Below are 16,023 nucleotides of genomic sequence, written 5' to 3'. Positions count from 1 at the left end.
AAAAAAAAAAAAAAAAAAAAGTTCCCTTTAGCTGGGATAAAGGAAAACAGGCAGACAGATGGGGTCTAGATTTAGCTACTGTGAGAGGAAAAAAAGGGAAAGGCCCGCCACCTCAGGCTCTGGTGTCCCAGCCTGGAAAAGAGCTCTGTCTGTGGAGTTGGCTGTCATCCTGCACTGGCAGGCCCATCACCTGTGACATCCCAGCTGGAAAACCAGAAGGGGGCTGTGATGAGTCAGGGCCGTGAGGATCTGGTTCTTAGTAACCTGAGTGGGGCTGCCCTGTGGGTGCAGAGCATCTGCAAGCAAATCCCGAGGTGCAGTGGGGCAGGGTGAGGGGTGTACGAGATCGAGGGGAGGAGTTGGGAGTAGCCTCCACCTTGGAGGCAGCCAAGCTCGGTGACATGCCTCGGGGCAGAAGATCAACAACAAATGTTTGATGCCATTCAGGGAACAAATGTCTCCCGTCTCCCTCCCGCCCTACTCCCCAGGTCCTCTGTTGTTCGAGACATCTCAAGGTCCCAGGCAGGGGCCTGCATGAGAGCGCGATTGTAAAAAGAGACTGGAGAGATGCTTCGAGCCCTTCATGGGAAATTCTCTCACTTGAAAGCTGCTTAGATGTTCTCTTCCCTTCCACTCGACAGAGGACCAGCTGTACTTGTGATCTGACAAAGGAGGGTGAATGGGCCAGGAGAATCACCTGAAAAGCTCTTTGCAGAAAGAGAAATAACGCTCCTCCAAGCCCCATGGACAGGTCGGCTGGAGAAAGGCCTGCCTGACCTGTGAGGGCTCTCGCCCTCCCGGCCCCTCACAGCTCTCTGCTGGGTGAGGGCCTGGCCTCGTTTCTCAGGAGAACTCCCAGACCAGCTTCTCTGTGTCCTCCTGTTTTATTTCTCCAGGTTCCTCATCTGGAGAATGTTCTGTGCTTCTCAGGGACTTGACTCAGAGGCTACGTGACAGTCGTCTTCATACCACTTTGAAGGGTAAGGTCGATCTGCACGTTTTCAGACGTATTATAGCTCCAGCTTCCTTCCTCACTGCCTTTCTTCCAGTCATACGTTTCACTTTCTCCTCCCTTCCAGCTTTAAGAATAAGGCCTACGGGGCTTCCCTGGTGGCGCAGGTGCTCCGCAACGGGAGAGGCCACAGCAGTGAGAGGCCCGCGTACCGCAAAAAAAAAAAAAAAAAGAATAAGGCCTACTCCTCAAGAGACAAAGTTAATTGTGGCTGATCTGGAGTCTTCCTGTTCATTCCTGCTCATCCCACAGCACGGCAGGTGCCTGAGCGTCAGAAGGAGGCTTCCGGCCCTGCAACCCTTCACGAACTGCAGAGCCACGGCCAGGAAGGGAAGCCACCTGGCCTTCCCCAGGCCTCACTTCCATACCTCCCAGGCTGCTTCCTTGCGGGAGGGCCATAAAGACCATCTGGTGCAATGTCCTCATGTTTGGCCTGAGAGGGAGCTCAGGGTGAACCCAGTGTTCATTCCATGACGGCACTGTGCAGCCTCCACCTGCAAACAGTCTTCAGTGACCAAGGAGAGGGCCTGCAGGGTCTCTGAGGTGTGGCTTCTGAGACACCCTGAGGAGCCACGAAGGTCTTCCTAGTCAAGATGCTGCTGGTTGTGACCTACGTTCTCTTTTATTTGGTGGTGAATGCAGCACTGGTAGCAAAAGTGGGGCGGGGGCAACCCCTGGGTGTGTATGTGTAGGATTTGAGATACTAAGGTTAGAGGATCCTATCCACAGGGGTGGCTAGAAGCAGGGAGGAAATGGGCATAGCTGGGTGCAGAGGACCACATTGAAGAGACTGGAAAAAATCCATACCATTTGTCTAGAAGGTAAAACCAAGTATAAATAGGATTAACAAGTAAACACTGTAATTTTCTCTGAGTGATGGGTGGGGTAGAAGAGAAAAGGAGAGAAAAAAAGAAATAGGATTTAGTAATGTGCAAACTATGGTGATGACTATGTTGTCTGTGTGTGTGTGCGTGTGTGTATGTGAGAGTAATATGGCAGGTTGAGTGTACAGGACGGGAAGCCAAAACTCAGACTTGGTCCGGCGGGACGTCTGGTCCTTGTCTTTGACATCACCTGGGCCTACAGGTGACCTGGGGCAGCAGTTCTCAGCGATGTAGGAAGGCAGCCCTACGTAGCTGTCAGCACAGGCTGCCTCTGCATGGCGGCCACAGCCCCTCAGCCCAGCAAGAAGATGAGGAGGTCTTTTTTCCCCCAAAAACAAAGTTACAGTAAATCTCTGACAAACCAGGACAATTGTTTCCTGTAGCTCTGTGTCTCCCTTCTCTCAGCCCCTCCCAACTGCCACACATGCACATGTCAGAGAGAACAATTTTGATTTAATTTCCTGCAGCGATATGTAAAACAGATTAAGGAAATATAAAATCAGAGCCAGCCTGTGCTGGGAAAAGCTTATCTCTTTCCATTAAATTTTATTTTTTTAATGGTAGCATTTAAAAAGAGCCTGCCTGTAATCTTCCACAGAGGACCTATTTGAAGCCTTCAAGGGGGTGTTGCTGCCCCCTGTGTACTGACTCTAAATGTCACACGAGAAATGGAAGCACAGATCGTCTGCCACATGACAGGCATGGCTCACTCAGGAGTAAAGATAGGTTCTTTGAAAGATCGGGTCCCCAGAACTGATTTCAATCTCATCACAGCTTTTTTTCTCTTTTAAGTAATTGTAGAATTGTGGGTCATATATTAAATAAAATGAATTAAATTATGATTTAAAGTTGCAAACAATATAGCTTTCTTATTAATTTTTAATAAAAATATATTAAGCTTATCAAGGATCTCATATACTCTCTACAAAAAGCCTGAGGGAATTCAATAATGACTTCTCCAAGCAGGATTTAAATATGGATATAAATCAGAGGGAAAAGAAATGTATGCATGATAAAAACCTCTGGAATCAGATCACAAGAGGGGAAAATGCAGGCAAGTTTTCTTACTCTGCCCACCTCAGGATGAAAGCAGAGTAGAGGGGTGGGAGGTGGTGGGCGTGCGCTGGGGCATCCAAAGCAGGACATGTAAGAAGACAGACCTACAACCCATCAAGCAGCTCCAGAGCCACGGCAGCCCTTCACAAGGGGCAGCAGGAAATCCCAAAGCCTTGGATGACTTTCCTGAGCTCACAGCACCCCTGCTGACTCCATTGTGCTCTACACCTTGTACAGAATCCACTGAGAGGACCTGTCCTCCTGGGAGGCAAGATTCCTTAAAGAAAAGATCTATCCATTCATACACTAAATATCGGCTAAGCAGCTGTCATGAATAAGACTTGGTCCTTGCCCTGGGAGGAGCTCTGGCACAGCCAGAAATCAGGGTTCTAGCAGGACAGTGTGTGATAAAGGGAGATGTAAGGTGCTGGGGTTCCAGAGGAGAGACCCTAGAAGGGGTTACAGATGTGGTGAGCTCAGGTCTGTGCCTTCCAGTGGAAGTAGCTATTCCAGAAAGAGTTGCTGTTGTGTTATTATGTTTAACTTAACTAATCAGTCGATCCAATGCATATTTATTGAGCACCTGAGAGACCCTGAAGATATCATGTCTCTTCCCTGAGCTCCGGTTTCCTCACTTGAATAACGAGGAGATTGGACTAGATAAATTCTATGGACAAAGCAAGTCCCAGACACAGAGCTAGGAGGTGCAGGTTTGGTTTCATTTCAAAATGTGTTATTGATTTCTAATTTAACTCCACTGAGGTCAGAGAATTTACTTTGTATGACAGGAATCCTTTTACATTTATTGAGACTTGTTTTATGGCCCAGAATATGGTCCTTCTTGGTATACATTCTGTGGGTACTTGAAAAGAAGTGTATTTTGCTACTGCTGGGTGGAGTTTTATGAATGTCAACTTGATCCTGTTGTTGAATTCTTCTATATCCTTGCTGGTTTTCTGTCTAGTTGTCCTGTCAGTAGTTGACAGGGAGTGTTGATGTCCCCAGCTATACTTGTATCCATAAGTCTATTATCTATTTCTTCTTTTAGTTCTATCAGTTTTTGTTTCCCACATTTTGCAACTGGGTTGTTTGGTGCATACACATTTAGAGTTGCTATGTATTTGTGGTAAATTGACCTTTTTTCCCCATTATATAATGTCCTTCTCGGTCTTTAGCAACATTTTCTTTGCTCTAAAATCTACTTTATCTGATATTAATATAGCCACTCCAGCTTTCTTCTGATGAATGGTGTTTTCATGATATATCTATCTTTTTCCATCATTTTACTTTCAACGTGCCTATATCACTATATTTAAAGCGAGTTTCCTATAGACAGCATATAGTTGGGTCATTAAAAAAATCCATTCTAATAATCTCTGTCATTTAATTAGTATATTTTAGACAATTTATATTTTTTACATAGATCACTTGCATAATTAATGTGGTTATTCATATATTAGGGTTTTAAGTTTGCCATTTAAAATTTTTTTGTTCTCGTTTTTTCTTTTTTGCTTCTGTTTTCTTTTTCTTGCATTTCTGGTGGATTACTACTTTTTTTTAGAATTCTGTAATGTTTTTGAGTGTATTTGTTTGTGTATATATATATATATATATAGACATAGACATATAATTGTCGAATATAATTGACCTAAATATTTCCACTATATACATGTAGAACCACAGGAGACAGTGTTATAAATTTTGTTTCAACTGTCGAAGATTATCTAAAAAACTCAAGAGGAGAATGAAAGTCTATTTTACTTACCCTTACTTTTGCTTACCATGTTCTTTCTTCCTGATGTTCAAAGATTCCTGCCTTTTTGATTTACTTTCTGTTTAGAGAATTCCTTTAGCGATCCTTTTAGAATAGGTCTGCTGGTGACAAATGCTCTTACTTTTCCTTCGTCTGAGAATGTTTTGATTTTCCCTTAACTCTTGAAGACTATTGTGCTGAGTATCGGTTTTTGGCTCAACAGTTCTTTTCTTTCAGTGCTTGAAAAATGTGCCACTTTCATCTGACCTCCATGTTTGTTTGTTTGTTTGTTAATATTTATTTATTTGGCTGTATCGGGTCTTAGTTGCAGCACGTGGGATCTTCAGTACTGCGTGCAGGATCTTCACTGCAGCATGCAGGATCTGTTTTTAGTTGCGGCATGCGGGATCTTTATTGTGGCACGAGGGATCTAATTCCCTGACCAGGATCGAACCCAGGCCCCCTGCATTGGGAGCACAGAGTCTTAACCACTGGACCACCAGGGAAGTCCCCTGGCCTTCATGGTTTTTAATGAGAAAGCCACTGTAACTCAAATTGTTTTTCTCCTATAAGGAAGATGTCATTTTTCTCTTGCTGCTTTTTAAAAAACATATTTTAATTTTTAAAATTTTTTGCTGTGTTGGGTCTTTGTTGCTGCGTGCGGGCTTTTCTCTGGTTTTGGTGAGTGAGGGCTACTCTTGCGGTGTGCAGGCTTCTCATTGTGGTGGCTTCTCTTGTTGTGGAGCATGGGTTCTAGGCGCGTGGGCTTCAGTAGTTGTGGCATGCGGGCTCAGTAGTTGTGGCGCACAGGCTTAGTTGCTCTGCAGCATTTGGGATCTTCCTGGACCAGCGCTTGAACCCGTGTCCCGTGCATTGGCAGGTGGATTCTTAACCACTGCGCCACCAGGGAAGCCCCTCTCTTGCTGCTTTTAAGATATTTTTGTTGTCTTTAGTTTTCAGAAGTTTGTCTAGGATGAATCTTGATGTGCATTTCTGTAATTTATGCCAAAGAGTGTTCTTCCTATGTTTTCCTCTGAGGGTTTTATAGTGTCCGGTCTTACATTTAGGTCTCTAATCCACTTTGAGTTTATTTTTGTGTATGGTGTTAGGGAGTGTTCTAATTTCATTCTTTTACATGAAGCTGTTCGGTTTTCCCAGCACCACTTATTGAACAGACTGTCTTTTCTCCATTGTATATATCCTTGCCTCCTTTGTCATAGATTAGTTGACCATAGGTGCCTGAGTTTATCTCTGGGCTTTCTATCCTGTTCCATTGATCTATGTTTCTGTTTTTGTGCCAGTACCATATTGTCTTTATTACTGTAGCTTTATAGTATAGTCTGAAGTCAGGGAGTCTGATTCCTCCAGCTCCATTTCTTTCCTTCAAGACTGCTTTGGCTATTTGGGGTCTTTTGTGTCTCCATACAAATTTTAAGATTTTTTGTCCTAGTTCTGTAAAAAACGCCATTGGTAATTTGATAGGGATTGCGTTGAATCTGTACATTGCCTTGGGCAGTATAGTCATTTTCACAATCAGTTACCTTCTTGAATCCCCAGGTAGATTTCTTTATGTTCAGTGGCATTAATTACATTCACATTGTGGTGCAACCACTACCACTATCCATTCCAGAACTTCTGTGTTATCCCAAACTGAAACTGTGTACCCAAACTGTGTACCCACTAAAGAATAATTCTCCATTCCCTTCTCTCTCCAGCCCCTGGTTATCACTATTTTACTTTCTCTCTCTATGTTTTTGACTACTCTACATACCTGATATAAATGGAATCATACAATATTTATCCTTTTGTGACTGGCTTATTTCACATAATGTCTTCAGGTTTCATCCATGTGGTTTCATTTTTAAGGCTGAATAATATTGTCTGTATATTCCACATTTTGTTTATCTATTCATCTGTCCATGGACATTTAGGTTGTTTCCACCTTTTAGCTATCGTTAATAATGCTTGCTATGAACATTGGTGTACAAATATCTGTTCAAGTCCCTGCTTTCAATTCTTTTGTGTTTATACCCAGAAGTGGAATTGGTGGATCAAATAGTAATTCTATGTTTCATATTTTTGAGGAACTGCTATACTATTTTTCCACAGTGGCTGCCCCATTTTGCATTCCTGCCAGTAATACATAAGGGTTCCAGTCTCTCCACATCCATACCAATACATGTTGTTTTCTGGGTTTTTTTTCTTAATGATAGCCATCTTAGCAGGTGAGAAGTAGTAACTCATTGTGGTTGTGGTTTGCATTTCCCTAATGATTGGTGATGTTAAGCACCTTTTTATGTGATTTTTAGCTATTTGCATATCTTCTTTGGAGAAATGTCTATTCAGGTCCTTTGCCAATTTTTGGATTGGGCTGTTTTGGTATTGTTATTGAAGTTTAGGCATTCTCTCTGTATTCTGGAAATTATTCACTTATCAGATACGTGATTTGCAAATACTTTGTTCCATTTTGTGGGTTGCCTTTTTACTCTGTTGATAGCATCCTTTGATGCACAAACATTTAAAATTTTGATGAAGTTCAATTTGTCTATTTTTTCTTTGTTGCCTGTGCCTTTGGTGGCATATCCAAAAAAGTAATTGCCAAATCCAGTCTCATGAAGCTTTTCTTCTAAGAGTTTTATAGTTTTAGCTCTTATATTAGGTCTTTAATCCATGCATTAAGTTTTAAAAATATAGTGTTAGGTAAGGGTCCAACTTTATTTTTTGCATGTGGATATCCAGTTTTCTCAACACCGTTTATTGAATGGACTGTCCTTTCCTCACTGAGTGGTCTTGGCACCCTTGTCAAAAATTATTTGACATATATCTGAGAGTTTATTTCTGGCTCTCTATTCAATTTCATTGGCTTATATGGCTGTCTTTATGCCAGTACCATGTTGTTTTGATTACTGTAGTTGTGTAGCAAAATTTGAAATCATAAAGTATGAGTCCTCCAACTTTTTTTTTCTTTTTCAATATTGTTATGCTATTGGGGTCTTGAGGTTTCATATGGATTTTAGGATGGATTTTTCCATTTCTAAAAAATGTCAGTGGGATTTTGACAGATTGCATTGAATCTATAGATTGCTTTAGGTTGTATTGACATCTTAAAATGATATTAAATCTTTCAGTCATGAACATGGAATATTATTCTGTTTATGTCATCTTTAATTTTTTTCAGCAATGTTTTATAGTCTTCAGTGTATAAGTCTTTTACCTCCTTGATTAAGTTAATTGCTGATTATTTTATTCTGTACAATGCTATTAGAAGTGGAACTGTTTTCTCAATTTCCTTTTGGGATCATTCCCTATCAGTGTATAGAAACACAACTGACTTTTGCATGTTAATTTTACATCCTCCCACTTTGCTGAATTTCTTAGTTGGAACAACTTCTTTTGTGGTATCTTTAGGGTTTCCTACATATAAGATCATGTCATCTATGAAGAGAGAGAATTTTACTGTTTTTCAATTTGAGTGCTTTCACTATTATTTCTTCAAGTACTTTTTCCACTCTTCCCTCTTTCTCTTCTCTTTCTGGGACTCCACTGTTAGATCTTTTGTTATAGGTACCACGGGTCCCTGAAGCTCTGTTCAATTTTACCTTTTTTAGTCATTTTATCTCTGTTTTTTAGATTGGACGGCTTATATTGTTCCACCTTCAAGTTCATTATTTTTTTATCTTTTATTTTTTTGCGGTACGCGGGCCTCTCACTGCTGTGGCCTCTCCCGCCGCAGAGCACAGGCTTCAGACGCGCAGGCCCAGCAGCCATGGCTCGCGGGCCTAGCCACTCCGTGGCACGTGGGATCCTCCCGAACTGGGGCACGAACCCGCGTCCCCTGCATTGGCAGGCGGACTCTCAACCACTGCGCCACCAAGGAAGCCCCAAGTTCATTATTAACTCATTCCTCTATCCTTTCCATTCTGTTGTTAAGCTCCAGTCTGTATATTTTGGTAATTGTATTTATCAGTTCGTAAATTTCTGTTTGCTTCTTCTTTCTATCTTCTATTTCTTTGCTGAGGTGTTCTATTTTTTCATTTGTTTTGAGGATGTTTGTAATTGCTTGTTTGAGCCCATGTATGATTGGCTTTAAAATCTTTGTCAGATAATTCTAAAATCTGTTATCTTGGAGTTGCAATCTGTCGATTGTCTTTTTCTCCATGAAGATTGAGATCTTCCTTGTTCTTGGTATGATGAGGGACTTTCAGTTGAAACCTGGACATGTTGAGTATTATGCTGAGATTCTGAATTTTATGTAAACTTTCTGTTTTAGCTGGCTCTCTCCAATATTGCTCCAGCAGGAGTATGGCAGATGACACCATGTTACTGCCAGGTGGAAGTACAAGTCCAGGTTCCTCACTTGGTTCCTTGTCACTGCTGGGCTTACACTTTCTGGTAGGTAAATTTATGCTTGTTTCCTATAATGTAACTTAATCACTATGCTTTCATTTTATGATTATTCTCTTAGTTATCTTCTCTTTTTTTGGTTCAGAAACATACTCTTGAAACTGATATTCTCTATTTTAAGTCAGTAGGGGACAGTCATAAATATCAGAGCCAGGGACTGCCAAACAACTCTTTGAAGGCACTACTGATGATTATGGCACATCACCTCTGCATGCGCTCTTGTCCTCCCCCTCTCCCTCCCATCTGTCCACATGTTAAGGTGATGTTATGCATTTAGACGAGAGCTTTTTAACGTTGAGACCACGGGCCTATAGAAAGTCCATGGAGAGGCTTCAGGTGGTCCCTAAATACCTTCCCCACCAAATATAAAAAAAAATGTTGTGCAGTGTGGATACGGGGTGTGGGGCAGGGAGGTGGGATGAATTGGGAGATTGGTATTGACGTATGTGCACTGCCATGTGTAAAACATCACAACATTGTAAAGCAACTATACCCCAATTTTTTAAAAAAATGTGTGTATGTGCATTTTCTCTGGTGAGTCAGTGGTCCTCACACAATTCCTAAAAATGAACATGACCAAAGAGGTTAAAAATCATTGTAGCAAATTAAGAAATGGGAGCAATAGACTTGCAGGCTCTAAATCATCCATTTAGAGGGGCTTGAAATCAGGGTGCAGGCTGGAGTAGAGACCAGCATGTGCTTGGAGCTTTGCCTGGATGAGCTGGAATAGCTAGTAACCATGTGGGTATGAGAGGAGCTGTGCTGGGGACTGGGCCTGAGCTCCCTATTTAGGTCCTCAAAGTGTACAATGCTTCAACATAATGAAGTGAGAAGAGAAAAAACATTACAGTGTAATATAAGAAATTTACGTCTAAATAAAAAATGGTTATTGAGGGGGAAGAAGTTTGACTTTTTCCAGCCTGACTTGTTAACAGGGCACTACTAACAAAGCAGCTAGTGTAGCCCAGGGTGAGGGAGCTGGCAGCACGCAGAGCTCACAGAAAAGAAGCAGGCTCACTGACAAGACAGGCCAGATGAGAATGGTTGCCCCTGAGGTCCAAGAAGTCAAATTAGCGGCTAACAAAATTCTTCTAAGAAATAAATGGAAAGAAATGAAAAGAGATTAGAGACAGGAGAAAGCAAGAGGGAGGTACGGTGAAGGGAGCCCAGGACTGTCCTGTGGCAGCAATCACAAGAATTTCAGCTGAGCCCAGGGGAGATGGGAGCCTAAACCAAATCAGAACTGGGCTAAGAGGATTCCTTTCCTGGAGGAGGCCGGGCCTAATTGAATCTGTACCTAATTTTTGTTTCTGAAGCTTTTCTCATTTTTGTTTCAAACTCAGCCTCTGAAACCCTTATTCAAACTCGTTCATCCCGTTATTTCCAGAGTTTCTAAGGAAGAATGTCTGGGGGTGCCAGTCTAAAGAGAACACCAGTTTAAAAAAGGCAAGAATATATCTTCCCTTGCCCCTCTCTGGGTGACCTGAGCCCTGAGAAAGCTCGGGAGGAGAGGTTATCTGCAGAACGAAACTGCCCTGCTTCTAGACTCACAGGAGCTGTGAACTTGCAAAAAAGATGGAGGTGTGCAGCCTGTCCCTCTGTGTGATATTGGGATATACAATAAGAAATATATACTTGGTCTTCATCTCTATTTCTGGCACTGAGTTCCTAAAACCCTTGGAATTTCCTAAGTGATGAAAATGATCAAGGTGTCTTTATTATTTTAATAAGGTGACTTTCAGAAGCACCTAAGGATGGGGGCTGGTTGCTAGGATAACCAACCATATGATAAGACGGTTGGAACTTTCAGGGAAGAGGAACTGGAGGTTGAATCAATCACCAATGGCCAGTGATTTCATCAATCATGCCTCTGTAGTGAAGCCTTCATAAAAACCCACAAGGACAGAGTTTGAAAGCTTCTAGGTTGGTGAACACATGGAGATTCGTGGAAAGCGGTGAACTCGGAGAGACGCCCTATGTGCATCTCTTCCATCTGGCTGCTTCTGATTTATAGCCTTTTATAATACACTGGTGATCTAGTAAGTAAGTAAAATGTTTCTTGGAATCCTGTGAGCTGCTTTAGCAAATTAATCAAAACCGTGGTGGCATCCTCGGCACCTCTAAGCTATAGCCAGTCAGTCTGAAGCCTATGTGACAACCTGGGCTTGTGACCGGCGTCTGAAGTGTGGAAGGTGATCTAGGGGGGGCAGTGGGATCTGATGCCATCTCCAGGTAAATGGTGTCAGAACTGAGTTGAACCGTAGGACACCCACCTGTGTCTGAGAATTGCTTGTTGAAGCGGGAAAACCCCTGCCACACATTGGAATTGGGTGAGCAGAACCTTACCCTGCTAGTAAATGGTCAGCATATGTCCTGAGAAGATCTGGTCCACTAGCCACATACGTAGTACATATACACATTAGCTAAAAGAACAGGGCCAGGGTGGTGCTTTTAAAGACCTCTCCTCATTAAAAAATCCATTCATTCAAGTAGGTACTTGATAGAACTTGCTATGTTCAGGGCATGTGTCTAGGTTTGGTAGCCCCAGGAGATACAAAAGGTATCTTGTGGAATTCCCACTCACCTCCAGGAAATGGAACACACCCATGTGAACTGCTGGGGAGCAGGTCTATAATATAATTGTTCAACAGGGGAAACACTGTATAACCCCAAACTCCAAACGCAAGTGCTAAAGGGACTGGGTAGTGAGGGAGTGATCAGAACAAGGGTTCCTACACAATAATAATCCTTTATACTCTCCACACACTTGGGACTCAGCCAAACACACCCTTACACACTACCTTATCTACTTCTAAAATAACTCTATGGGGTAGGTATGATCCTCATTTTTAAAATAAGAAAATTATACTCAGAGGGATTGAGACTTGCTTCAAGTCATAAACGTAGTAAATGACGGCACTGGAACCTGAACTCTGAATACGAGTGTCTTCCTACTGCGTGACACTGCCGGGGTGAACATCTGCTTTCTGGTCGATATCAGAATCCAGGAGACTCCATGTCTTTTCCAGGGCCAAGCAGGAAGTTTGGGTAAGGCCATGACTAACGCCAGGCCTCACAGGACAGACGTTCTGGTGCCGCTCCGAGGTCTTTCATTTGGCAGCTGTCAGGGTCCATATGTGGGCTTATCTTTGGTACCAGGAGCAGAAGATGCTAAAACAATCACCAAGGGAGGCTTCTGGAGGAAATGAGGCAAGCTCACAAGAAGGACATGAGGAAGACAGGATGGAACAGGGCACGAAGGGTATAAAAGGGCGATAAGAGTGTCACAAGAAGGACTGGTGATCCACCTGGCCCACATATGTCCCGTAAATCTGTATCTAGACATCAGTGTGGGTTCGTTCACACTTGTCTTTGCAGCTGAGGGTATGAGATGCCTCCATCAAGAGTCCTGCGTGCAATGGCAATGATAAAGCCTCATGTGAAGAGTAGAAAAGATCCAAATCCCCTCAGATTTCTCTTGCATATCCTCCTCTGAGTTGGCACCAGGAGCTCAGCGGGATCTGAAGGGATTTCTACACTGAGTCTTACTAGAGAGTCTCAATTATTTGCTGGGCCAGTCTAGAGCCTCGGATTCCAGTCTGGATCTGATGACTTGTTCACGTGTCTGTCTCCTCCACTAAACTGTGAGGACAACACTGGGCCTTATTCAGATTAATAGAAGCATTTAATCAACACATGTTAGATTAAATCGAACAGACTGGACCTGGCTCTGGTTCAGTGTGACGCCAAGCCTCCTTAGCTCCTTCAGTTTTCAAATGGACACGGAAATGCTTGGCCCACTGGCCTCAGATGGCTGTCAGCTGTCATGAGGGCCAGATCAGTCATGTACATGTGAGCAGTATTAATACTTTCTAGTCCCATAAAACATCAAGGACTAATTTGATCACTTATAAAATACCTACTTGGAGGTGACCCTGGGTTGGGTCCATGATATACGTGGGAAATTTCCTCCACGTTGTTTTCCTGTCAGAACATTCACAGAGTAGACCCTCAATGAGTCTTTTCTGCCCAACTGATTTGACTGGTTGACAACCATTAGCCAGACCAGAAAAGAAAAGTTCTCCTGAGACCACAGGAGCCTTCCAGTGTTCTTCCATCAGTCTGGTAAAGACGTCAGACAAGGCAAAGAGAACAGGAAGCGCTGGCCACCTTCAGCCATCCTAGTGTTCTCCCTGTTGACCATGGGCTGATTTCAGTTAGAGACCAGGAAAAGGCAACAGGGCTAGCAATCAAACCAGCATTAGGGAATCTCACTTGTAAGAATCCCTTAGGCATCTGTTATTTTTCCCATCTAAATGTGGATCAGCCAGCCCCTAGACACTCCCTGAGAGATCCTGATTCAGGGCCCGGGTCTCTCCACTCTTCTGCGGACAAGGGCATCGTGGCCCAGAGGACCCGCGAAAGTGCCAGGTGCTGCCCGTGAAACCCCAGACACCAGCTCTCCATAGCCGCCACCAGTGCCTGGACCAGACAAGCACCTGAGTTCTGCCTTTGGAAGCCACGGTTTGGGTGAGGGGGTGCTCTGCCAGGGTGCAAAGGCCAAGACAGCAGAGAGCCCTGGGCCCTAGTGGCAGAGGAGACTCATTGAGAGGGTGAGGACAGGCGTCACTCTTTTTTTTTTTTGCAGTATGCGGGCCTCTCACTGTTGTGGCCTCTCCAGTTGCGGAGTACAGGCTCCGGACATGCAGGCTCCGCGGCATGTGGGATCTTCCTGGACCGGGGCACGAACTCGCGTCCCCTGCATCGGCAGGCGGACTCCCAACCACTGCGCCACCAGGGAAGCCCAAAATTCACTCTTTAACACTGCATTCCAACACAGACCCAGTTCTCCCCCTTGAGTTTCTCCGCACTTGTTGCTAGCACTGTATTGACCTCTCGCCCTCGCTCCCTTCCTCCCTTCTTCCAACAGTGGATACTTGCTAAGTCCCAGACCTCGCAGCCTCCTGGGGGGCGGGGCAGCAGGTATTCCTGCTGCCCTGTGGTGAGTGCTCAGGGGGCAGGGAGGACACAACATTCCAGCTGGGCCTTAAAGGGTCAGTAGAGTTCTGCCGGGCCCAGGGGCTGGGGTCGGGGGAGGGCATATAAGGCAAAGGAGACAGCTTGGAAAGGACCATGCCTGGGCAACGGTGAGCGGCTCAGTGTACACCAGCTCTGTGTGTGTGTGTGTGTGTAGGTGGGCAGGGGGAGGCTGGAGGTGACGAGGCTGCAAAGGTGGTCTGCAGACAGGTGGTCAAGGGGCTGGGAATGTGGATTCTGTTCTGTGGGTGGGGAGGCATGGACAAGGGTGGCCTGTCCACGGTGGAGAAGGCCTTGCACAGGCGCAGTGGTGTCTGAGGCCAGTGTGCACCAGTTAGTAGGAATTGATTGTTAAATTTTACTGATTCTTGTGAACTGGTTGATTTGACATTGGGAGTTTAAAATCAGCAACGGTGGGCATGTTTATACCAAAGACATCGGCAAACATCACAAATCATTCTTTTTTTTGAAGCTGGTTTTTAACATTTATGGGTACGTGTTTGTGTACAAATACGTGTGTGTGTACATATGTGTGCTTGCACATGTGCATACACACGTGTGTAGAGTTGCTAGAAATCACAAGGAAGAGGCCTAGCAACAACCAGGAAAAGGTATTCCAGGCAGAACTACATGCGATCTTGGCACACTCACCAGCCTCAGATTCTTCATCGCTTGGGGAAACATGCCTTGATGTAACTGCAGTTTGCCAACTTTCATTACCTGCACGCCTCTGACGGGATGGTTTCCTGGGAAAAAAATCCTGGAAGAAAACAAATGGCAAACAGTGTCAGTAGCTCTCACTGGTGCAGTCAGCACAAGTCAGGAGACTATGAAAGTGGGAGCAAATGCTGGGTGTGAATGTCAGTGAGCCACTGAGAAGAATCAGCTCTGCAGCCGGGAGAACGTGATACCGAGGGAAGAAGCACACTATTGGTCTCCTGTTCCCCAGAATGCCTTTTGCATTGGGGAAAAAATGACAGGAGGAATACCTCTCTAATAAACACTAAAAGAAGAGAATCTGGACCTCTGCGTTTATATTTGGTAGGGGGTGTAGGGACCAGGTGCCAATCTTATCCTCCAACCTCCCCCGTGAAGCTCCAACACCCAGGATAGCCTTGGACCAGAAGCTGGCCTCTCAGTGTATAATTGTTAAGTAAATGAATTTTCATTTACTTTCAGGACTCCCCATATAGAAACGCCCACACGCTCCTTTTAACCGCAAAGCTCCCTGAGTCTCAGTGCAGAGTCCATCATTCATCACAGAGTCCACCTTTCTTACAGGCCCCGTGTATTTATTCTGTCATCACTGGACTCTGTTTTTTTGTTTTTGTTTTTAACATCTTTATTGGAGTATAATTGATTTACGACGTTGTGTTAGTTTCTGCTGTATAACAAATTGAATCAGCTATGCGTATACATATATCCCCATATCCCCTCCCTCTTGCATCTCCCTCCCACCCTCATCACAAAGCACCGAGCTGATCTCCCTGTGCTATGCGGCTGCTTCCCACTAGCTGTCTATTTTACATTTGGTAGTGTATATATGTCCATGCCACTCTCTCACTTCGTCCCAGCTTACCCTTCCCCCTCCCCGCTGTCCTCAAGTCCATGTCTGCGTCTTTATTCCTGTCCTGCCCTTAGGTTCTTCAGAACCATTTTTTTTTTTAGATTCCATATATATATATCACTGGACTCTTTGGATTCAGACACCCCATCTGTGTTTGCTACCGTGTTGCATGTAGGAACTCTGTACATACTTGACCTCTTTCATACACAACAGAATAGTACAGGGTGTTGCAGTGGACCGAAGAATGAAAACCCAGGACTATGTTTCAGACCCAGTGTTATTTCAACTCGATTCAACAAGAATGTATTAT

The 16,023-nt window shown here is 44.0% G+C and overlaps 1 protein-coding gene across 1 annotated transcript in view; it reads right to left on the bottom strand.

The window, feature by feature from the left end:
- LOC112405728 (histone-lysine N-methyltransferase SMYD3) overlaps window positions 1–16,023 on the bottom strand; it is a 152,921-nt gene that overhangs the window by 2,025 nt on the left and 134,873 nt on the right. The window contains exon 6 of the mRNA XM_024754253.1: window positions 14,798–14,906. Within this exon, the coding sequence (XP_024610021.1) occupies window positions 14,798–14,906 (109 nt within the window). The remainder of the gene's footprint in view (window positions 1–14,797; window positions 14,907–16,023) is intronic.

Source organism: Neophocaena asiaeorientalis, unplaced genomic scaffold, assembly GCF_003031525.2.
Source record: "Neophocaena asiaeorientalis asiaeorientalis breed wild unplaced genomic scaffold, Neophocaena_asiaeorientalis_V1.1 scaffold524, whole genome shotgun sequence".
Classification (NCBI taxonomy): domain Eukaryota; kingdom Metazoa; phylum Chordata; class Mammalia; order Artiodactyla; family Phocoenidae; genus Neophocaena; species Neophocaena asiaeorientalis.
The sequence above is the reverse complement of the archived record's forward strand: the minus strand, read 5'-3'. Positions and strand labels throughout refer to the sequence as shown.